The following is a 24,734-nucleotide window of genomic DNA, read 5'->3' as shown; positions in this document are numbered from 1 at the left end:
ACAGAACAAGAACCTGGAAGTGGAATTCAGCTGTAATCAGTTTCATTATTTATACCTGTGCTTCGTCTGCTGTTACACATGAAAGTGTGATTGGTGAAAAGGACCCAATGAATCATGTCTTATATGTTCAATACATCATGCTCATCATGCATCATGCCTCTCCACAAATTTATTCAGGTTTCTCATTTAGTGGGGTAATTAGCTGAATACATTGAAGTGATATGGTCATAGTTTTGACACAAGCAGTCTAAATTTGTGTCTCATTTGTTAATTTTTTGATAATTACGTTTTCATAGAGATTTTTGTATTTTAAATTATCCAAGTCTGTGTCTGACACATAACAACATGACGAATAAGTTTCATTCACTCCTCTAAAAATGTCCTTTTTTCTCAAAATCGTGGGTAACTGTTTGCATTGCTTGGGGAAAGCCAATAAAGTTTATTCAAACAAACACAGTGACGTCACGGCACACAATGGCAGCCAGCGGGGCAGCAGTAACGGTTCTGACTCCAAATGGGAGAAGGCAGACGGTTAAAGTGTCTCCAAATACGCCGCTTTTGCAGGTAAGTCGTGTTTTCACAGCCCTTCTGTTTTCAGCTCCACTAGAACTGTTTCATTCTGCTCTTTTGTTCCCAAACCAGAAAAAAATACTTCCCCTGAGTTAGCTTGTTTGGCTAACAGCAGTTAGCCGGTGACGGATCAGTTTTGCTTTCGTGCCGATTTAATCACATCACTTTTCTCAATGTGTGACATGAGTTCACTTGTGATTTTCTACTTATATCCGCCATCCTCAGGTGTTGGAGGACGTCTGCAAAAAGCACGGATTTAACCCGGACGATCACGGTTTGAAGTGAGTAAACTGTCAGTGTGTTAATACATCTGTCTCTGGGCTCTGTGGATAAACTCACACTGCTAACTGAGTAAACAGTGAAGTGAAGAAACGGCGTTATAGTTATTTCAAATAACGGGGCTCTGTCACAGTTTATCTGGGTGGCTTGAGAGAATTCAAAAACTGAATTTAGCTGTGTTTTATTCTACATGAAGAAATATAGGAAGAATAAACGTAAAGGAAAAGAGCTATTACTTGTGCAACTGGGATAAAGCTCAGGAAGAAATTAATAGACTTGGGGCAAAAATCCAGCTGACAGTTTTTACCTTTTAGGCACTCAACACACTTTTTTTTTTTTCTTTTCTTCTTTTTTTTTAATGGATGGGACAGGACACTCAAATGCTTTGAACAAGCGAGATGTTGTCAATTTTTTTATTATATGGGAGTGCTCACTTGTTTTCCCTCTATCATCACCGTGTGACAGGTTTCAGAGGACTGTCGTTGACCTCACGGTGCCATGGAGGTTTGCCAACTTACCCAACAATGCTAAACTGGAAATGGTGACAAGTTCAAGGAAACAGGCTGTTACCAACAGCCAGGTTAGTTTAAATGAATGCATGTATGTGTGTGACAGATAGAGAGGGAGACAGGGACGGACATCGAATAAAGACTATTATAACAATGGATATGGAAAACTTGGAAAAAAATAGTATCTATGCTGCTGTACTATACATTTCACAGAGAACAAAGTCTCTCATCAATATGCATATTTTTTCATGCGTTTGAAATATGTATTTTTAAAGCTTTAATGATGCTATCATACCATCCACGACACATTGGGAACAATTTTGCGGTCCATTTTATACAGCAAATACATTATGAAAGTGACGGATACATTTGATACAGATTCTGATTCAATTAAAGTATAAAATATGAGCGTATGTATGATGATATCTCTGATAATCGTTATCACTGATAACCTGAGTGTATTAGCCTGTATGCAAGGTCTGACTAAGAAGGCAGAGGTGGATGACACTGACAGACAATAATGTGGGTATTGTGATGAAAATATATGCACACATTTATTTGGGTATAATAGTGGAATAATGGAAAAATACTGTATTTATTATCGGGTGTCTGGACTAAGAGGTTGTTTCACCATATTACCCAAGAAAAGTTACAAAACTAGAATTCTCTGGACTTTTGATGACTGGTGTAGAGCAATGTCCCATGTGTTTACCAAAACCTCTCAAGTTCTTCAATTAATTTGAAATCTGTGAAATGACTGTGAAGACCACAGTATGTGGCATTGATTTATTCATACTTTGACTTCAATTTGTTCATATGCGTATTATAGTATGATAATTAGGTCTCAGTATTACCCATATTGTATCAGAAAATCAACTACCTGTACCTCCCTATGTCATGAGGAACCTTCACTTTACAAAGGTAAATACAAAGATGTGTACTTAAATCCTGTAACAAAGAGCAACAAGCTACATAAGTGCAGTGTCAGACAATCCAGCCATTTACAAAAGCCAAAGTTCTGAGAGGGGATAGCTAGAGGAAGGTGAGAAAAAAACTCTGGTTACATAAGGCAACACAAAACATAGATACTTATGTTATAGTGTCAATATCGTATGAAATCGTATCAAGAAATGTATTATTTTTTCTTCCCAAATTTTATAGTTAAAAAATCTCAGTTGATATACAGTCCTATATTTTAAAAATATATCTTTATTGCTTAAATTATATTATTTGAGTATATTGGTTGGATGTATATACACTTTTTTGTTGTCCATACCTGAAAATGCATAAATTCTCCATCTGTGCTGGCTCTCTGATTTGTATCCAAAAAAGCACTTTGTTGTAGCTTAGCTGTAGTTTCCTATGACCTCATGGCATCATAATCTAAGCAGTAAAATCACGGCTGGGTTTGATCTGTTGTTCTTGTTCATTTGATGGATGGTTGACTGCCGATACCTCACAGATTTTATAAACTCACACTACTCACTCTTCCAACACACATACACATACACACACACACACACACACACACACACACAGTCTCTCTTAACATTCACGTCAGCCAAGCTGTTGTGTGTGAGTGTTTGGTTGTCGACAGCCAACACGCTCTTTTATCTCTCCTGGTGTGCTGACGTCCAGCCTGCTTTCGATCCCCTGTAACACGGTTGTTGAGTAAACATAAACAACTTGTAGAATGACTCAGAGAAAGAAAGAACAACAGAGACTCGGACTGATGCCTGTTGTTACTCATTTTTTTGACCGAGGAATGCCCAGATGTGCAGCTTAATCAAGTCTGGCTATCAAAGATTTTTCATTCTGCGAAATGCATCAACACTGTTGAGCCAAAAACCTGCAAACGGCCACCTAGGGAGATGATACTTAATGTAGAGCACTTCCTTTTCTGCATCGAAGGAAACATTTTGTCACATATTCCCACAATGAGAGATTAGGGCATGTTTGCACCCACTTCCTTTGAACTTTTGTATTTTCTAGTGTTTAAAGGCAGCTCAAATTTTTTAATGATGTGACGAAAAATCAGAGTGACACTCATTTAAATATGTGTTTAGTGTTATCTTAATAGGCGCCAGGGTTTTTATTGTGATTCATCTTTTTAAGTTGGACTTCTTGGACGTAAATCTAAGACTTGTTTCTCAATGAAAAAAATTAAAGTGAGAGAAAAACCTAAAAAAATATATGTCCTGGTGAACTGGGCTTTTAAGATTTATAATTATACAGAGTCATTCGACGGCACACACAGTGACACATCCAGCTCAAGAGGCGTAGAGGGACTGATTCTCAATAATTTAGACACTGTTTATTCCTGGATCATCAGGTGTGTAGTGTGTTTTTAGTCTTCGCCATACATCTCATCTACAGTTGTGTGTGTGACTTTTCAAATCCATTAGGTGCGAATTGCACTTCAGATGGAGGACGGCTCTCGGCTCCAAGGATCCTTCTCTTGTGGACAGAGCTTATGGGACCTGCTCACTCATTTCCCTCAGATCAGGTGTGTGTGTGTGTGCATGCTCTATTTGAACATATATTGATACCCCTCACAGCCCCAGTATTGTCCTCAAAAGTATAGACAACAGATGTGTGTGTCTGTGTGTGTGTTTGCCTGGTGGTCATTGTGCAGGAACAGGCCAACAGTGTGTTAGATAACATCCTTTCTTCTCACCATTCCTCCACTGAAGTTTTAACTTTCCCACATATCACCATCACTCACTCAAACACCCTTATGCAGCTGTTGCTCAGTAGTTCCAGCTGTGAGGTCCCAGGTCCCCGTGTGTCCGTTCAGTCCTCATTTCATCTCTACTCAATGACATCACTCCATATCCTAATCCCTTTTCAAGGAAGTTACCATTCCATGAAATGAATATTACTCCATTCCAGTGTCAAAGCTCTGGGAATGTTGTGAAGCAGAGGGAGAAGCTTTGATTTTCACTATTGAGGAGAACAATAGTAAAACATTTATGGTTCAGTTTCTAACACAGGGGTTTTGCACACATGGTTTACACATGGAGACAGCGTACCACTGCATCGCATGAGGTTTTGTTGTAAAATCACTGAACTGATTTCCTCAACAAGAGAGAGTCATTTCTGGGTTTTGTCACAGCTTGAACAAATAAAACATATTGACCCTGAATTTTAATATCTGTTTTTCTTACTGTCACCACCTCACTCTAGCACGTCAGGGCTGTCTGAGTCAGGATCCACCCCAGTGTGCGTTTACATGAGAGACGAGGTATTGAATGGTTCTTCAACTCTCCTGTTTTCAAGAGATGAAAGTGAGTTTTATAGTAAAACAGATGCCTGTGTGTGCGTGCGTGTTTCTCTGTAGGTGTGTGGGGAAGAAGCACTGAAGAAGGCCACTCTGAAGTCTCTGGGTCTCACAGGAGGAAGTGCCATTGTCAGGTAGACTGTCTGTTTTAAAGCTTTTACATGAGATCTAAATACTTTAAACAAAACTATTTAAACTACATTACATATTTAAGCGATTCATGCCATGTAAAGCTTCTGGTAAAACTATTGTTATGATTTCTCTTCAAGGTTTTTGCTCAAAAAGAACAAAACTCCTGGAGAGGAAGATGGCAGAGAAGTCACAGAAGCAGCTCTTATGCCAACCACCGCTGTTGCCAAGGAGACCACACTGAGCTCGTCATCTCATCCTCATCCTGCTCCATCACAACCAGAGACATCAACATCTGACATGCCACTTATAAAGTCAAGCCCTGACAGGCTAATGGAAACCCTGCCTGCGCCAAATCCTACTTCTGCTCCAAGCACACTTCAGCACACTTCTTTTCAACAGGAAGAGGATTCACATTCCCAGGATGCAGTTCAGACTGCTGAGAGAGGTGCAGCAGAGAAAGATGGCGAGGAAGCAGGTCCATCAGGACTAAGCTCTCAGCAGTCTTCTTCCTCCTCTTCTGCTCCATCGGTTTCATTCATTCCTTTCTCTGGAGGTGGTCAGCGCCTTGGGGGCCCTGGGGGAGGAGCAGTTGGAAGCTCAGTATCTTCATCCTCCTCTTTGTCAGCCCTCACTGCTTCAATAGATTCACCCAAAGCCAAGAAAGCCAAACCAAGCCATGGGTCTAGCACCAAGGTGAGCAATAGCACTACAAGAAGTGCAAAAGAAGTTTCTTACGATCTTATATGAAGAACTTAAAATAAATGATCTTACTCTACATAGTTTCCATTTTGAGATGATTTCATATTTCAGAAACTCAATCTGCCCAGTCCATCAAGCAGAATGCACTGTAGATGTTGTGAGCATTTTCAGCATTTTCAGCACTCTTTCTAAATATTGTATGGTCATGGAAACCTGGGAATGGAGTGGGTGGTATGACATGCAAACAGAAGATGCCAGCTGAAAATGGTTACATGTGTCATGACCTGGCTCAAAGGAGATGATAAAGTGGACCCATAGACAAGGCAACCTGTGCACTCATAGAAACACTTCCATACAACTTTTTAAGTCTGATGCCATAGTCGTACAACTTTGCAAATTTCGAGTAATGTTAGTAATTTATCCCTTTTCCACTGGCAGATTTCTCCAACATAATCTTTCATGAATGTTTTCTTGAGATTGAGAGTTAACTCTTAAACTTGGAAACAGTCGATAATACAGTAGTCTTTATATAGTAATAGAGTATAATTTGGAACTTTTTCTCCCTCTCACAGCGCCAAACCACCTCCAGTCAGCCTGATGAGGATATGGATCATGAGGAGGAGTTTTTGGAGGTACACCACAACAGGTTTTAGCCCCTTGAACCTGTTTACTTAAGTTTTCCCGTTTGTCCCTTGTTACAGATTTCCACATTTAAAGGAGATAAAATAAACTTTGTATTGTGCTTGTTTCCCATCCAGAACACTTGTTGTAATAAAGTTCATGACCATGATGTTTCAAAGTGCTTTAATGTGCTCACTTTCACTCTGCAGCCAGTGGAGAGGGAGCCTCTCATCTACCACCTGGACTCCATATCCCATCAGCCTGAGGAGCATGGGGATCTGCCTGATGAGTTCTTTGAAATAACAATGGATGATGTACGGAAGCGCTTTGCCCAACTGAAGAGCGAGAGGTGGGAAGGTGGAAATTATCAGAGGTGGTTGACTGTGGGTCAGAGGGCCCTGTGTGATATAAAGTTTTAACACTTTGTTGCTGCAGAAACATGGCTGGGTGAGATGTGTTCCTGTACCGTTCTTTTCCAGATAATTAGTCCGTTTGGTATTTGGTCCTGTGGTGTTTTGTCGATGTGTAACCCTTAATTGCAGAATGCCATAGCAGTGATGAGAGGCCATAGGCAGGGAGAATGCCGGGCATCGCTGGGTGTGTTTTGAAGTTTTTATTTATTTATGAGTGCTTCTTCGAAACAGATGCGGACAAGTTTACGCTGCACTCTCTGGATGTGGCCACAAAAAACCACAGCTGCTGAGACATTGTGTGTGTTTGCAAACATGTTCTCATTTATAAGACACCACGCATACTACAAAAGCTTCTAAATATGGCACAGAGAGAGCAATTAGTAAGCCTGTTTTGTGTAGTCATTTATCTTTCAGCTATCAACCAAACACCGTCAGGTTGAGACCTCACTGTGTACATCCTTTAATCTCCCTCCATATTGACTTAGCTGGCTGCCTCATGGCTGCGGTACTACCATGTCAATGACTGCAATTACCTCGGGTGGAATTAAAACGACCACAGCAATTAATCTTTACCTTTGACACGCAGACAGGCATACACGGCCACACACGAATTAAGGCAGGGGAAGAAAAATCTACCTTTTTTTGTGTCCTTTGCTCATCCTCTCCCTTTGTCAACTCAAAGTCTGGCTTTTATTTCACAGCTCATTTCATTGTTAGTTAGTCCTCCTTTCGCCCTGATTGCTTTAGGAAGTTACTTGAGGAGGCACCACTGATGACTAAGTCTCTGAGAGAAGCCCAGATGAAAGAAAAGATGACCCGATACCCCAAAGTGAGTACAAATCACAAACTCATACTGATATAGTCCTGTTTTTTCTTGTATGTTTGTTTACAGTAACCTGCTGCCCCTGTGTGTCTCCAGGTGGTCCTGAGGGTCCAGTTTCCAGACAGAAACATTCTACAAGGCTTCTTCAGGCCCCTGGAGACAGGTCTGTTAGTGCGTGCGTGTGTGTGTGTGCGTGCGTGTGGAAAGTGTTCATTTCAGCTGGCTAGCCACAGGTATGGCTGCAATGTTAAAGCTACTTGCGGCTCCCTCACCACATTTATGACTGTAGCCACACCAGAGTGACAGAGAGACAGAAAGAACGAGACAGGTCTATAATTCCAGGGATTAGATCCACCTCAGCCCCAACAGCAACATGACAAGCATCAGAACAACAAATTAGAGGGAAATTCCATCTGAAAAATGATTTTTACTTCACACAGTGGCTGATGAAGCTGCTCACAAATCACTTTGTTTGATGCTGTCTGCGTGTCTTTTTTGTCCAGTTGGTGCTGTGAGGCACTTTGTGAGAAGTCACTTGGAGGATCCTCAGCTCAGTTTCTACCTGTGTAAGTGTCCACTATCTCTCACATCAGAATCCACCCTGTCATTCCATTGTAAGCACCTCAGTATGCAATAAAATCATATTTCTGTTTATCTACATGTTTCCTGATTAAAAGATGATTCTGATTTAATTGTTTTATATTTATAGCCTTTGTTTTTATTTGTAACAATTATGATTATGTGGCACTCACAGAAGTGATCTGGGGGCCTGGGACTTTGCTGCAACAAAGTGCCTGAGTTAAAAAAAAAAAAAAAAAAAACTGTAGTTGAATAACCAGATAATTTGTAAACAAGCTATTTGATTGTCTGCATTAGACTTTTTGACATTGAACTAATCTGGATGTTTGTTTAAAACCTGATCTGAGTGACTGCTCCTGCCTCTACCCCTGTCTGACTCCTCTCATTCCCAGATCATGCACACTCACTATGGAATACTTGTAACCAAGTTGTCAAAGCAAAATACGATGCATGTACAATACCAGTATCCCTGTTGGGGATCTTGTGGGTTACATGATATCTCCTAAATCTAGCCCCATGTTTCTTGTTTGCCTACTGTCAACTGCATTATGTCGACAAAACCTTCTTCTTTCTTACTTCCATTTTACAGATTGTGAAATATTTTTTCACTTTCTCAGTATATTAGAGCCAATTTGATGACAATAGCCAAACCTTATTGTCATAGCGGTTCAATTCTCCACACGTGCCTCAGAGGTCTTTTCTGACTTGATGTACTCTTATGTACAAAAATGTCTTGAGTGTTTCCACAGCTGACTTGCTGTTATTCATAATTTCCTGAAAAGCAGTGAAATCATTTTGGTCTTCTTGTGTACACTGTCTCATGATGTTGACAAAAAATTGTTTTGTCAGCAGCATCAGTGATAGATGGAAACAGATTACATTACATCAGAAAAACGTGCAATTACATGTCTACAGTCAATGAGCACCTATATGAATGTCTCTAAGGACTAACACTTATTAATCCTCACCCTTTCATTCGGTCGAAACTTTCTTTCAGTCATCACGCCTCCGAAAACCATTCTGGACGACCCCTCCGCAACACTTTTCCAGGTAAGAATCCTCACATTATCGCCCAAACATGTAGCAGCACTATATTCAATGCCCGATGATAGCCAGACATAGCCAACATTACCAAACTTTAATTCCAAAACGGCAGTTTAAAATAACAATGATCTCCATCCAGACAAATATTTTAGCTCTGTATCAGAAACAATCTATACTCATAATAACACACCTGAAGATGGACACATACATGGCCACTCATGGCACACATCGGGTGTGTGCGAGTCAGTGGGTCCACAGGAAGCAGATTGTTTATTTTTAGCTGTCCACAAATGATAAGTTGCAGAAAATACTATAAACAAGACACAGTTTAGGTGCTGGTGCTGAAATGCACAACATCGCTGCACAACACTTGCGAGCAAAGACAACAAGGTCAGTAACAGTTGTAATTTGTTACTCACTTCACCTGTGGCGGTTGAGGCTGATACAAGGTCTTTGTTTCAGCCTGTCTAGACTAAAACACAACGTTTCCCCAGAGTTTTCAGATGAAAACTGGGCCAGCAGTATTTCTAAAACATTTTTGGGGGTTGGAAACCCTGGAGTTGTGTGGACAGGAGGCGAAGAAGCAGCAACAAGAGAATGAAAATTGTATATGTGGACATAGCCAGAGTGGTTTGACTCAAATAAACCACATCACACTCGAACCCAAGAAAACAACAATTGCAAAACATTGACTTACCATTTAGAAACGTTTTCAACACACACACAAATACACACACAGATCCTGACTGACTGATTGACTGTAAAACGTATCGGCTGGTCCCTCTTTCCTCTTCAAAGCTCCACCACATTCCCAATCCCCCCCTCTTCTCTCGCCCCTACACACTCTCACACTTGTTCCCCCCTCTCCACTGTCCTTGACCCCAGCTGGGCTTGATTTTTCCCAGACTGGCACATGGGGTTAATACAGGCTCTGCTTTGATCTTGACACACACAGACACACACACACAGATCTATACAGAGCAATGGGCAGCCTTGATGTTTTGGTGCCTTTGAGTTCGCAGCTATCCGTACAGTTAAGAGCGAAGAGGTAGAAAATGAAAAACAAAAGTTGTTGTCTGTTACAAGCATACACATGATTCTCCTTGTTCTCTTACTTTTAAATAAAAAAAGAAATAAATAAAAACTAGCACACATTGGTCATCAGTTAGTGCCATCCTCATGTTTTTTGACATTTTGACACAATCTGAAGCAGACGAAGGGATAAGTGAAGGAAAAAGCGAGAGGAAGAGAAAGTTGTTTGAAGTTATATCGTGTTGTGATGAACAAGATTCGGCTCCTTGGAGGGATTGCTTCAAAAGATAAGGATCCTCAAAAACAGACTTTGAAGTGTGTGTGTGTGTGTCAGTGTCCCTCTGGTTTGCTGATCTCTTTGAATCAAATATGATCTTCTCAAGCCATGTGCGTTTCTTTGTTTTTTTGTCTTTTTGTCCCTTTCTGAACTCTCCACGTCTGTTTTTGACAACGTGGCCCTCTCCTGTACCCCAACTTCAGTTTTCTCTCTTTCCTCTCTCCCACCCACCCCCAGCACCACAACTACTATCCCTCTTCCCCAACCCTCTCTTGTGCCTCAGCCCCGTTCCCTCACTGCCATGTCTCTATCCATTATGGACTTAAAAGAATTAAAGTGCGCAAAAACAAAATCTTTTAATCCCCTTGGTGTCACACACACATACATTTCATCTGGCCCCGTTGCTCTGTCTATACATCAATCATCTATCTTTGACACACTTGAAGAATCCTCTTTTTTTTGTCATGCCACAGACATGAGTGCACGCGCATTACTATGTTTCTCACTCACACACACACATATTGATGGACACACACACACACACACACACACACAAGCGCACACTTTAATCACTTTGTGTCATGTCAGGAAAGGAATGTTTCCCAACCCAGAAGCCCTTTGATACTACACGTCCCCTCCCTCATCTGTCTCTCCCTCAGTCTCCCATCAGGATCTATTCTTTCTCTTTTTCTTTCTCTCTCTCTCTCTCCATTCCTTGCTTATGTTTTTTTTCATACTCTCTCTCGCTCTCACACACACACACACACACACACACACACACACACAATCACACACAGATCTCACTACGTTGCCCTCTCTTGTCCCGGGTGGAAGTGCAGCTGCCACAGGGAGCAAGATTGCAGGAATGTCTGTTGTTCTACTGTAACACTGTTTCCTGCTCACAGGGCTGTGATAATAGCAATTAGGCCAGCATGTCCCAATTAAGGAACCAGTTAGTGAGGGTGAGGGGGAGACAGAAAGAGAGAGGCCAGTGTGTGTAAAACTGGCTGTAGTGGAGGGTCAACACGCCCAATTCCACCCACAGCCATACCGTCTCCTTTTAAAAACACTCATGGTGTTTCGTGACTAATCAGTTTGTTAAATAACTGTTAATCTACACCTGTTGGAAGTCTGACAAATCTAAATGTAAAGAACACCTTTTAGGCACAGTGTCTCCTGCCGTGCAGTTACCTCCTCTATGAATCTGGCCCCTGTGTTCATGTGATGGAGGTCACCATAAGCTCTGGTGAATGACGTTCCAAATGTTCAATAGCTTGTAAGCATATGCATATATCACTCATAATTAAAGCTGGAAACAGTCACTCAACAGCAAATTAATCTTCCACTGTTTCCACTGAAGACTCTTAATCATTTTAAAGACAAATATAAATTTGTCTTATGAGATGTTTTTTGAGACATCATATTTTGCGTCAGTAAATGTTTAAATGTTTCATTGAAAGAAAATTGTCAGATTGATGGTTGGCTATAGTTACAGGAAGGCCAGTAAAGAAAATCATCACACAGGCAGTCAGCTGCAGGTGTCCCATTAATGATGAAAAAGGGACTCCAATGAATTCATGTCATCCAGCCTCTATGAAAACGCAGATGTAGGAATTAAGTGTTAACAGTATCACTGTTGTTTCATTTACACATAAACCTCATAGTTGTTTCTATAATAAAAAAAAATACCGAACCTCCTCCAAAAGGGAGATTGTAGAATTGTTGCAACTTCACCAGTTAGTTGAAAGAATTAAAACACCTTTTTTTTTTTTTAAATGTAATTTATGATAATATATTCTAAGATCTAGTCATCCTAAGTTAGTTATACAAAGAGAAGGGGAAAGAAGAGATTGCTCATGATGGTTTTCTTCAGAAGAAAGCTGCGGTTTTTCTCTGGTGGTCATTTTTGACAATGTTGTGATTCCCAGCTGAGACAAATCCTTTGTATTAACCACTTGTTTTTACATTGTTAATACAACTCAACTTTGTACTTATGCTTACATAAGATTGTGAATGTGCACAGATTTGTTTGTCTCCTTTCTATTAGAGTCAGACGTGTGCTCTGCCTGTCTGTCTGTGTTTCTACCTCATAATTGTATGGTTGATAATATCTGCCTGCGACTGGTCCATTATAACCATTAAGACGATCACTGGAGAGGAGTGTTGTGCTTCAGGGGTGAAAGTGTTTTTACTAACCATTTGATTGGTGCTCATTTTGTGGTCTGCTTCAAAGAGCCATGGTTACCCTGAGCAATGAATCATTCTTAAAAATTAACTTGACTTTGCTTTGCGTGTAGCAGGAGGCAGTTTTGTTTGGATTTTTCCATGTTTTGCAGAAATTGACTTGTGTGCCAGACATTTTTCAGGGCTTCCGTTGACTTCTCCTCCTCTCTCTCCCTGTCTGCAGGCCGACTTGTTTCCCGGTGCACTGGTTTACTTTGGCTCCGACATTAAGACAGGTTTTTGTCTTTTCAGTTCTTTTCTTTCGTATGCTGATTTGAATTAGATACTGGTATATTACTGAGGAATGTAAAATAACACAATAGGTAACATTGTGTTTGTGTGTTTCCTCCGCAGCTTTTTACATAAAGAGGGAACTCCTTCAATCCTCTGTCTCAGCCTCACAAGCAAATGAGTCTATTGCCAGGTATGTGTGTGTGTGTGTGTGTGTGTGTTTGTTTCAATGAGTGCATGGGTATGCATGTATTTGGGTGTGTATATATATGCACTTGTATCCCGCGGCAACCAGCCTATTTTCCTGTCACAAAGCTGTCATCATTGGAATCCCTTTGAGGTTCTGCCTAAACAGCAGGTGCCCCCATGTGCCCTCATTTCCTCTACACACATGCAAACACACAAAGACACGCATATCCTTCTAAAGATAGTCCATTTCCCAAAAGCAACCTCCACCTGTAGGTTGTAGGTTTTTTCTTAACAATGTCATTACTCCTCTTCTGTTTTAAATCTTCATAATTTTTTCAATTTCTGACTCAAAATGGTGCCACTTAATGCAGACAATAATTTCTCTCTCACACACACAAACACACAACCTGCACTCTTCATCCCTCCTTTCTACAGCAGTTCCATTTTCTGGTCCCCCACGCCCTTGTCCAGCTCAGCGGACTTGGAGGAGCTGCCACCTCCTCCAGAGCAGGCGGCAGGCACCAGCAGGTCCACACAGGAAAAGAAAGATCCAGCCACACAAGCCAAGGCTGCTAAACCTACCAAATCTGAGCCAGGCAATGTGCCCAAGTGGCTCAAGCTTCCAGGTGAGGATGGAGCGCATCTGTCCTTTTTCCAGTGTACATGAAACACCACTCACTTGCACATGACTAAGGCTTAAATGGTAGATACACTCACCTGCAGATACTCCTCTATGGTCAGTGGTCGCCACAGGTCAGATTATGATGAATCAGTGGCTTTGGTTCAGTTGAGGTTTTTTTTTAACACACAAACTAGGAGCTGTAAACAGGAAGTGATGATATAGCTCATTCATTGCACGGTTCTCCTGGATCTACGTGTTGAAATCAAGTTGTGGTGAGCTGGTCATGCAGCACTGAACTGAACTTTGCATTTTTCATTTTCTGGTTCAAAAGAGTTAGGTATTGAGAGTGAGTAATGCATGATGACAGGCCAAAGGGCAAATAAGGATGCTACTCTGAGGTTGTCATGTTTTATTCACTACACCCAAGATAGTAAACACTTTCAGGCCAAAACCCGTGCTATACGTCATCTAATCAGTTCAGCTTCATCCTAGTTCATTTAAGTTTTTTCTTTTAAAGTGAACGTAAAATACATCCACAAGAGCTTTATGGCACTTTTGTAGATTGTCTCTTAGTCACATGCTTACACTCTTCTTATCCTTTTATTTGTCTATTTGTCCTTTTGAGCTTCTCAAAGTCAAGCTAGACCTTGGAGACACTCACACACAACCCATAATGCAACACTCCGTAGGGACCCGTGTCACCTCACCTAAAAAGTCTCAGTATCTGAAATAGATTGTGTCAATGAGAGTTCACGAATATCAGAAGTTCAGCTGGTTGATCTGCTTTGCTTTCAACCACAAATGGTAGAGTCAAGCTCCTCCTCAAACAGCGCCACTGTTTTTCACCTAGTTGTTGCTTTTGCACTGGAGTTTGATTGACAGCTTTCACACCAACCCCAACAAACCAAAGCAAACAAGATAACACTGCAGAGTTTGCGTGAACCACACTAAACAGGCCAGGTGTGAAAGCACTTGTACACAATCAACAGTTTCACTCCTCCAGCAGTTTTTCTCAGAGACTCCTTTTTTCTGTTGTGAAGAAACAGATTCGAACCACACGATTCTTATTGTGGTTAAAGTCGCACACACAAAGCCCAAGGCCACAGTCAATAGGAAATAGCCTTTTGAAGGCAGAATTCCTCATGACTCAGAAGATAGGATGAAACAATTAGTTCAGGATGGCACCCCCCCCGGCCCAGGAGACCACTACAGACACTCGGGGCCCAGGGAAAGAGCCTTCTACTGGGCCACATCACACAGCACCAGCCCTTGTGGGTAGTGAAGGCACGGCACGTCTCTGTTGGGTCTATTGTGGTCTTTCTGGTGGTCAGCGTATTGATGTTTTTGTTTCCTTTTCTCTCTGTGTGTCTTGTTTGTCTTTTTGCGTGCCCTTTATTTCTGGATGAGCTTTTTGTGTGTCCATGTGTGTCTCTTAAGACCGTTGTGGCGTGCTTTTTCCTTCATGAAGAAATTTGAAAGACAAAGACAGAGGGGAGGGGGATGAATCTGGATTTACAGACCTTGTTTGTAGAAGGGGTCACACACACCACACACGCACGCACACACACCACACACACACACACACACACACCACACACGCACACACACACACCATAACACAGTAGACTACCACACAGTCCATGTAAGACTGTTTGTCCATGATTGTCCTGTAGATTAGCCCATCATTGTCTTCAGTGATAAGTTAGCCTGTTAGGGAGACACTAACATTAGAGCCATCAAACCTAAATCTTCTTGTGACATTTTGAATACAATTTTCATTCTCCTCCTCTCCTTTGTACATGATGATGATGACCCTGTGTTGATGGGATCTATTACACGTTACATCATGCTGGGTGTTTTGACAGCAACTGTAACTACAGGAGATCATATAGAGCTCATCTTTAACGATTTTCATTGCATTTGAAGTGCCAATTTTTTAGAATTACAACAAAGGAATAAAATAGGCTTGATCCAATAAAAGGTTTTTAAAATAAAATGTGGAGCGGGAAAAAAAAAAAAAAAACTCTGGCCATTAAGGAGATCTCTTGTTTCTTTGTTCTGTGTAAACTACAGACATTATACTCATGCTGTGGCACTGATAATTAGTTAGTTATTCATTTCTCTCTCTGGTTTCCTACACAGGAAAAAAATAAGACTCGGAGGACGGAGGAGAGAGTAGAGCACTTAAATCTCTGCTGCGACGTGAAAGTGGCTGAGCATTGTGATGGAAGTGGACTTACACCATCACGTGGGTTGCCTGCATTCAACTAGGTTTTCAAACAGTGAAGATAATGAGCTAAACCTCCACTGTAAATAATTCATATTTCATTGCCACGCAGATTGATGTGTTTCATTCTGGCTTCTCTGTGGGAGGAGAGTGATGAAGCTGCTTTTATTCAGCAGATCAAAATGTATGAAATGGTGAATAAAGATTGTTGTAGTAAAATGCATCTTACTTTGCCTGTATTGACATTGAAAAACTACTTTTTTTACTTACTTACATTCGGTAAAGCAATCTCACCTCTGAGTAAATTTAGTAACTTGAGCTTTGAGTCTTAATCAGCAGCCAATGTTTAAGTCTCTGTTCAGCACCCATGATTCATGTTGGTCTCTAAGATGAACCCCAAGAAAGGCCTGTGAGTACAACTTTTAAGGTTTATATTTTAGCGGTATCCATTGGCAGCTCACCATGACAACCAAAAGAAAGCATATTTGGAGGAGAAGCTGTAGCCCATGAGGATCATTGTGTGGTACAGTCTGTCAACTACCGCCTAATTCATACCCTGCTTAATGGTCTATTTTCCAATAAATGGGCTTATTTGAAAAAATGAGTGTTTCGGTGTTTGAAGGAGACTTCAAACTAAAGACTGGGACCAAAAACTTATTAGAAAATTGTTCACTGACCTAATAATCAAGTGGGCAGTATGACAATTTTCCCCATACATTTCAATATTTTTACAACCAGTGGCTTAAAAAGAGTACAGTTCTAAGACTCTTCAGCACTGGGCCTCACTTTACAGCCCCAGGACCAACGGTCACTTCTCTGAAGTCTAAAATTCTGTCCAGGCCTGTGATGAACGTGGATATAGGCTGTTGTGTTTCTACTGGATCCAAACCTTCAGCTAAAAACTTGATCTACTGACAGATTTCAGATTTATTTTCCAGCCAATTAGGCTCCAGGATAAGTAAGAAACACAAAACAACTGAATTAACATTAAATTACAAAATTCGACCTTTCCAAGCTCTTCGTCAGTTTATCTGACAGAAAGCAAGCAGACAAACTGTTTCGAGAGTGTGATGGAAGGAACGATGAAATTTATCTGAGGTTACACCTGAAACAACTCGGCCAATGTGTCTGTCAGAGCCATAACTGAGGCCGTGTGTGTGTGTGTGTGTCTGTGTGTGTGATTGCGTGTCTGTCTGCGGGAATGTTAGAGAGCTGCTCAACATTTTTCAGGTGCCTTCTGGGTCCATGGAGACCACAGCTTTGATCCCACAGGACAAACCTCATGCTCACAAATTCATGAGGCCTCCGACTCTCACATGCCCCAACTGACGTGGCCATCTACAGGTAACGGTAAACATGTTGTCACCATCAGCTGCTCACCCATTCACTGTTTGAGCTGCAAGAGTAACTTCAAAAAGAGGTCGTGCACAAGGGAGAGCTGCGTGTGTGTGTGCGCGTGCATGCGCATGCGCACGCATGCAAGAGAGAGAGGGAGGAGTACATTCCATCTACATTCCCTCACTCACACTCTGCCTGCCTCTTGCAAATTAATTACTTCCAACTGCCCCCAGAGCCTTTGATGCCAAATAAAGCAGCGGGCCATTTATAGAGTTTGTGTTGGATGTTTGTTAGTGAAAAGTTGAAAATGATTTGAATCCCCTAACAGTATTATTATTGTTATTATTATTTATTTGAAGTCAAAGCATTCAAAAGCCTGTTGCTGCCCATAGCTGCTGGTAAGCCGCTTACTGTTTAAAATAGCTGGGACGTTTAAAAGACTGATGAGAAGCTGTGGTGTCAGCACCCGGAGCCTCAGTGTGTTTTCAGCTGCTGTGCTGCTGCTCCCTGCTGGAAACAAAGACTAACGCTGCCATAAACAGAAACACAATTCAGATTTATTTCAGATTAATGAAATGGACTGTAATATGTTACAGATCCAAAGTATTATATTATTACATATTATTACCATAAATATGAATTCATGTTGTGGAATTGAATAGTGGACAGTTTAATATATGAACCCCAGAAGGACACGATCATTTTATTTTTTTAACATAAACTCGGTCTTTGTGTTTGGTGACTGTCAGATGACATTATAAATCTTGAAGTTAGTGTTTAGCTTCGAAAGGAGAGGGGATGATTAGGTTTTTGTTTTGGTAATATTTTTAGCTCAGTAAAATGAAGTGGAAGGTTCCTGTTGTATGATGTTGCGGACGGTGGGGGCAGAGGGCCTGAGACTGTTTTTGTTGTTGTTGCTTTATCTGTTTGAAGATGATGCCTTCATTGCAGCCACAGGGACAGAGGGGGGACGACATTCCTTTTGATGAGTCAAAATGAGATCTGGACACTTTGAGCTACTTCGTTTTGGACCTGACTGGACATGACTGTTGTGTTTTTACTGTTCATTCAGTGGTGATTTTTTTATATATTGTTGTATTATTTCCTAGATTATTTATTTATTTACACATTTACAGTGCAGATCGTGGACCACTTGGTGTCACTACGTAACATCTTTGTGACATTATTTAGACAGTTTTTTAGCCTTACCTGCAGGTGGAGTAAGAGACCAGAGAACATTTGTGAAATTTAACTCGAGAAGAGAGGCCTCTTCACCGGACATGGCGACAGTTAATACATGTATGCAAAGAGTCAACATGGACTTGAACTGCCTGTTGAAAAAATCCCTGCTGCGAAGGTCACTTATAAGAGCTATACACGGTGTCGCGGGTGTACGCGGTTTGCCTCCCAGGTACAACATCATAACAACTAGCTTCATAATAAAGGGGGTTAACAGATAATCTCAGTGATCGTATGGCAGGAAAAATGTTGTTTAAGCACTGGAGTTTAGTGAAGTAAAGTCAGGTTAGTCACACTAACAGCATTAAAATGTCAGTGTGACAACTAACGTGGTGTTATTTTGATGGATTTTTAAGACTATTTCAGGCTTTTTCAGCAGTTGCAAGTTAAAGCTGCATAATCAAACTTACTGTAGTTTCATTTTAAAAACAGACTTCATGACTGACTGTGAATAATGAACTGTGTAACTACCCACAGTGTTTATCACCCAAACTGTCGCCCTCAACTCCACTGAGGCTTTTAGCCCATTTTAGTGTAGGTTGTGTTTGGCCCCAAACTCCACTTTCATTTTCCTCCTCCTCCTCCTCTCCAGCTGCAGCGGTTGAATGTTTTCACAAAAAGAGCTTTTTTGAGTTTTTCTGTTGCTACATAAGTAACATCAGTATTCACAGCTGTTTACCAGTTTACCAGTCCAAATCCATCTTCACTGCTCTACTCTCCACGAGCTGTCTCCAGCAGAGGAAGTCTGACTCTCGCATCCGATCTGCCCTGAGTATGTCTGCTAGCAGGGTACATTAAATTCTCCTGTATGAAAAGGTAATGTATGTACAGGTCTGGAGAAAATTAAGAGACCGCTGCAGATTTTTCAGAAATCAGCATCTCTACATATAAGACATGTCATTCCATTCCAGTGTCTGTTGAATTACCTGTTTCTACCTAATAAGGTACTGTTGAGGTGCTGACCTGGACCAAATCTTATTTAACGAGGAAATGTATAAAAACCTTTGCTGTGGTCATCATTTTCTTTTGCAATAGGACCAACTGGATGGCAAAAACTAGTGCTAGTACTAAAGTAACTGGAACAAAAAAAAAACAAAACAAAACAAAACAAACCAACATAACTATTGGGCATGCCAAAAGAAATGAAAAGAAAAGCTTTGTGTGAGGAAAAGAAGGGCTCAATTCTGGCTCTAGTGGCAGAGGGGTACATCCTTAAAATTTCTAAGACGGCGGTTCATAAGAACAAGGTCAAGCAGCAGAACAACAAAGCTACAGTCTGGCAGCGAAGACGACTCCACTGACCAGGATGACCGCCATTGAAATGTCATTCAGGAACCATAGGATGACATCGAGTGACCTACGAAAGGAATGGCGGGGGTGAAGTGCACAGCGAGAACGGTTCGAGGAAGGGCTCAAGTCGTGTGGTCGCGTCTGTGCTACAGTGGCAGAAACTATAGAGTTTAATAAGTGTGACATCAGCCAGTCTGTCTCATACGGGCTGCTTGTCTTGAAAGTGAGGGGTCAGTCATTTCACCTCATTCCACTGGGTCTGTAATGCGTCTGCATGCCTCCGCTCCACACCCAAGCACATGTACACATCCCTCCAACACTCGTGGTGATGGCCCAACCCAAAATAACTTCCATTCTGGTCTGACAGAGCAGCAGCACCCCCTCCTCACAGCCCCGGGAGAGACACTGAGGAAGGGGAAAGTGGGTTAAGAGGAGTATGTGTCAGAGCGAGAGAAAGAGGATGAGAGCTGATATTTAAGGAGAGCTGATGGCGTCCTTGGCCCATGTGGACACATGGATTCATGCTTTGTTTGTGTAGAGACACTGCAGACACAAACAAAACATCTTTTTGATATATCCAGGAGGATTCACAAGGAGACACTGATTCTAGACTATTTCATCTGAAGGCTTGGACTGGAGCAGGCTGTGGCTTTGTCGGAGCGCTCGATTTGACTGGACTAAACATCCTGGACGGATCACCTTCTTGTTCATGAGCAATAATAGACATCAAAACTATCAAAACTACAGTCTGACTGGAGTTTCAACGCATCTTCACTGGTTTACTGGGCGCACAGCACCGAGTCAGGATATCAGTGAACGATGAGTCAGCTCGATCTCTCAGCTGAGAAGTGAGTGTGTGTGCCTGTCTGGGCAGCTCGAGCTCTTCTAGAAGATTTCACTTAGAGACCTTTCCCTGTGTTTAACATAGTTTCTTACACACTCTGATTCAACAACACAGAAATAGAGTTTCAGAAAGTCCCCACCAAGTCTATTAAAACAGCAAAGAGAGAGGAAGGTGAGTCTGTCAGAGCAACGGGAAGCAGGGCCCAACAACCCCAGTGTGGCAGAAGATACGCTTCCCAGCCCCAGGCATCCTGACACATGTCCGTCAGAGAGTTTAACATAATTTTGAGCTAAAAACGTTACGAGGATCTGAGTTTTTTCCGGGAACATCAGATGCTCATGAGTTTATTTGAGTGCAATTCCAAACTGAGAAGCTGCTTCGCCAGTAAAGTGAGGTAAAGGCACACAAGGCTCATTTTGAAATATGTTCATGTGTAGATCAATGAGATCAATTGATCTTTTGGTTTTACTTTTGTTTGACAGATGTCGTCAAGACGTTGGATTACATCACAGGGCTCGAGCTAAAGCTTTAAACCTGTTAGACGTGAACTCCACATCATCCTCTGCTGTGTAACTGCCGGGCAGCTGTTTGGCTCTCTGAGGGCTGGAAGGACCCAGTCATGGACTCCCAGGGTGGTCCATACCTCAACAAGAAGGCCCTCTGCTCACCTCTGGGTGCTGCCCGTCTCTGCCAGTTAGCAATGGGCTGTGCTGTGATTGCCATGGTAACGCACAGTGCCGGGTACAGCGGTTCGCACGGCGTCTTTTGCATGGCAGCATGGTGCTTCTGCTTCGCCATGTCGGTTGTGGTCTTCTTTCTCGATGCCACTCGTCTCCACAGCTGCCTCCCTGTATCCTGGGACAACCTGACAGTCACGTGCGCCGCCTTCGCAACGCTCATGTAAGTCGTTTACTCAGGTGTGATTCATGACACTTGTTTGGATTGGTGGAGTAGGTTGGCCTCCATTTCATGTGAAGTCATTTTTTTTTTTTTTTTTTTTTGGTTAATCGAAAACTCAAATACACCCCAGAGATTAGGGAACACAAAATATTAGATGAACTTTTAATCATCTTTAATTATGCTTAATTAATTATATATATATATTATATATGATTAATTTAGTTATCTTTAAATAATTTATTTAATCTTTAATTGCCTTGAGGGGAAGTGGCAAAAGTATAGCTCCACAATCCGTTTACAACAATGGCTATATACAAAAATAATAATTTAAATGCATAAATAGTCATTTAAAGGTTTCCAAGAGTTATAAACAACCACCACAGTGTTATGAAGCTGTCTCAGCTGTAGTTCATTAAGAATTAATGTAATATAAATTGAGAGTGATGAACCAGCTGGTTCAGCTCAAATCACCTAATCTCTTTATAGCATTTTAGTGCCATTCATTTCGTTGTTCTCTTTTTTACACTCCACAATGCTTCCACTTTGTTCACTCGTAATTTCCAGCAGCAGTGAGAACAAAAAACAGGCAGAGTGAATATTAAACTTAGATAGTAGTGGCATGTCATGTAATGGTAATGAACTTTGATCTGTTCTTCTCACTGAACTCAATCATGTTAACATTGCTACTTTATAAGAAGATGTTTATGGAATTGAAAGTGCAGTGAACATGACATGACGATGAGTTATACTGTCAAATGGGGGGGGGGGCAGTTACTACCAGTGGATGAACAAACACATCTCAGGACTTTCAGTGAGCAAGTGGTCTTATATAACACTGCTGTAATGACAAAGGTCATGATTTCTTCCCTTTGTAACCCAGATTGAGACATGAAAGCTCTGATGAAGCCAGAAAATGAACCTGGACATGGACAAATAAAAACTTAAAACTGAAGCCTAAGACACTATAGAAGCTGTTCAAGTCAGTGCCCTTATTTGTCTCGCTGTGGCACTTCAACAAATGTTTTGCTCTGCTTCGATGACGTATCTGATGTCGTGTTTTCCTGCCTTCCTCAGGTTCGTGACAGCCTCTGTCGTCTACCCGCTCTTCTTTGTCCGAATCGAGTGCCCGTACGCAGGTTGTGATGTCCGAAATTTCCGCATTGCCGTCACCGTCTGCTCCATCCTGGGCGCCCTGGCCTACGGAGCTGAAGTGGCTTGGTGCCGAGCCAGACCAGGCCAGGCTGTGGTGGGCTACATGGCCACCGTCTCTGGCCTCCTCAAAGTCGTTCAGGGCTTCGTTGCCTGCATCATCTTTGGAGCTCTGGCCAATGGGAGCGAGTATTCCCGTTACAGTGCTACGATCTACTGCGTTGTAGTCTATGCTTTCTGTTTTGCTCTGACTGCCGTGGTGGTCATCATGACTGTTTGTGGGCGGACCAAAGCCGTGCGCTGCATGCCCTTTGACCGGTTTGTGGTGGTTTGCACTCTCCTGGAGGTTTTGCTCTACCTGAGTGCATCAGTGGTGTGGCCAGTGTTCTGCTTCGACACGAAATACGGCTCACCCTGGAGGCCATCATCATGTCCACGGGGAAAGTGTCCATGGGACAGCAAAGTTGTGGTGGCAGTGTTTTCTTTCATTAACTTTGGACTGTACGTGGTCGACTTGATCTACTCCCAGAGGATACGATTTGTCTCCTCACGTAACTCTCGGGTGTAGCACCACAAACGGCCCTCGTGCGGCATTGCTGGCTTGACAGTTTTTCAGTCCTTTGTTTCCTTTGTTTTGTCAGTTTGTTTGCATATATTTGACGCTGTAAGTCACAGAACTGATCGAGAGGGAGAAATGGTTATCAGGCCCAGCACATGGTTCACCACTGAGCCAGACTTCCAGATCCAATCTGTGGAATGTGAACGACATATTTACTACGACTCCTCTGCCACACCCTGCTGATGTGACACCTCTTCCTTTTAAATGATCCCCTCTGCCCTCTGAGTGATTAAGGGAAAAACCAGGGCCCAACGCTGTAGCGAATCCACGTAAAATAATACAACCGCACTGCTGCTGACCTGTGGCACACGCACACACGCACACTCACACACACGTACTTGCTACTTGTATTTCTGTTCAAATGATAGATAAAAGCTTTGAATATAAATATTAAATTTGACACTGGAATCTGTGGTATTCTTGTCATCTGTAAACCCCACACCAGAGGTCGACAGGCATTACCCAGGCTGCCAAAAATAAACTAGACCAAGCAGCCTGCCGTCACAGGGAGGCTGCGAGACAGCATTTAAGTCTTGTGTCTCTACAAAACGCTTCCCTCTGTTTGATAAAAAGTTAAGCCTATTTTAAAAGAAAAAAGCCATCTCTCTACTGGTGATTTTCCTTTCAGAATTTAAAAACACAATTTTGACGTGGTCAGTGCCGTTTCTAACAGAAGTTATCAAATATGACCTGAATATGCCCTTAACTCATAGATCGTTGGCCAAAAGGCCATTAACCTTATCCGGTTTACACTACGATGTGTCTGATCATGTTGCAGGGTGAACCACTCCATAATTTTATAAAATATTGATATAAATAATTGCTTTAAAAAAAAATGACTTCATAGTTACAACCTCTGAAGAATTCATGACAGTCAGACTGCAGCTGCTCTTTATTTTTTTTAAACTTTACTCAACTCATTGTGCCGTACTTCCCACCTCTTTACTGTTGTGGTGGTTCCCGCTCAACGCTCACATCAGCATGATTTGCAGCTTATCCACAAATTGTAGCATTCAGCCCCGAATGGACCGTAAGGTTCAAGGTCAGAACACTGGGAGGCATTTAACTGCTTCAACTAATGAAAAAATCCAACTCAGCCGTTGGATTTTTTCGTTGACTCAGATTTTTTTGGTAATAATAATATACAGCGTTTGTGATGATAAGAAAGTTCTTAAGTGATATCTGTTATAGGTTTGGTTTTTTTTTTTCACAGTTCACAGTGGCTCTTGTATATGGCCGTTAGTGTGAGGTCAGGACATGATTCTGAGTATGAGCCACCCAACACATCATCACACACAGTCTATAAATTTGAACGCAGACTAGTCCTCATTCATTTATTCAGTGTCTTTCTGACCTTAGGCCTCACTGGCTGCACCTCCAATGTGAGCAGTGTTATTGTGTTATCTTTGACAGGAATAAAACAGAAGAACTGGTCTGATCTCAGATCAGGTCTCTCTTTGTTCCCCCTTTCTCTTGATTATTCTCCCTCCTTAATTCTGGGTCTGCAAAATTACCACAAAACGCACACACACCCGTACAAACACAACATACCAATGAGCATGCCCTCTTATTCCTCTCCATCCTTCACTCCTCTCTGCTTTGGTC

General features: G+C 41.8%; 2 protein-coding genes across 3 annotated transcripts; both read left to right on the top strand.

Moving 5' to 3' along the window:
* Positions 1-466: 466 nt before the first annotated feature.
* On the top strand, positions 467-16,259 carry aspscr1 (ASPSCR1 tether for SLC2A4, UBX domain containing). 2 transcript variants are annotated; one of them, XM_029501849.1, is made up of 17 exons: positions 467-564; positions 796-851; positions 1,315-1,429; positions 3,764-3,864; positions 4,545-4,602; positions 4,699-4,772; positions 4,908-5,463; positions 6,042-6,101; positions 6,300-6,439; positions 7,251-7,332; positions 7,423-7,489; positions 7,830-7,892; positions 8,903-8,955; positions 12,666-12,717; positions 12,836-12,905; positions 13,340-13,527; positions 15,666-16,259. In XM_029501849.1, the coding sequence occupies exons 1-17, from the start codon at positions 475-477 to the stop codon at positions 15,674-15,676; spliced, it is 1,836 nt and encodes a 611-aa protein (XP_029357709.1). In that variant the 5' UTR covers positions 467-474; the 3' UTR covers positions 15,677-16,259. The 2 variants fall into 2 exon arrangements, with proteins under 2 accessions (XP_029357709.1, XP_029357700.1); XM_029501840.1 differs by having other exon boundaries at positions 13,337-13,527.
* A 3,679-nt stretch (positions 16,260-19,938) lies between these two features.
* LOC115047991 (myeloid-associated differentiation marker-like protein 2) lies at positions 19,939-23,545 on the top strand. The gene is made up of 3 exons (XM_029509280.1): positions 19,939-20,855; positions 20,944-21,361; positions 22,436-23,545. The coding sequence occupies exons 2-3, from the start codon at positions 21,081-21,083 to the stop codon at positions 23,076-23,078; spliced, it is 924 nt and encodes a 307-aa protein (XP_029365140.1). The 5' UTR covers positions 19,939-20,855; positions 20,944-21,080; the 3' UTR covers positions 23,079-23,545.
* Positions 23,546-24,734: the final 1,189 nt, after the last annotated feature.

This window comes from Echeneis naucrates, chromosome 1, assembly GCF_900963305.1.
Source record: "Echeneis naucrates chromosome 1, fEcheNa1.1, whole genome shotgun sequence".
NCBI lineage: Eukaryota > Metazoa > Chordata > Actinopteri > Carangiformes > Echeneidae > Echeneis > Echeneis naucrates.
Note: the sequence above shows the minus strand (reverse complement) of the source record. Positions and strands in the feature narration are given on the sequence as shown.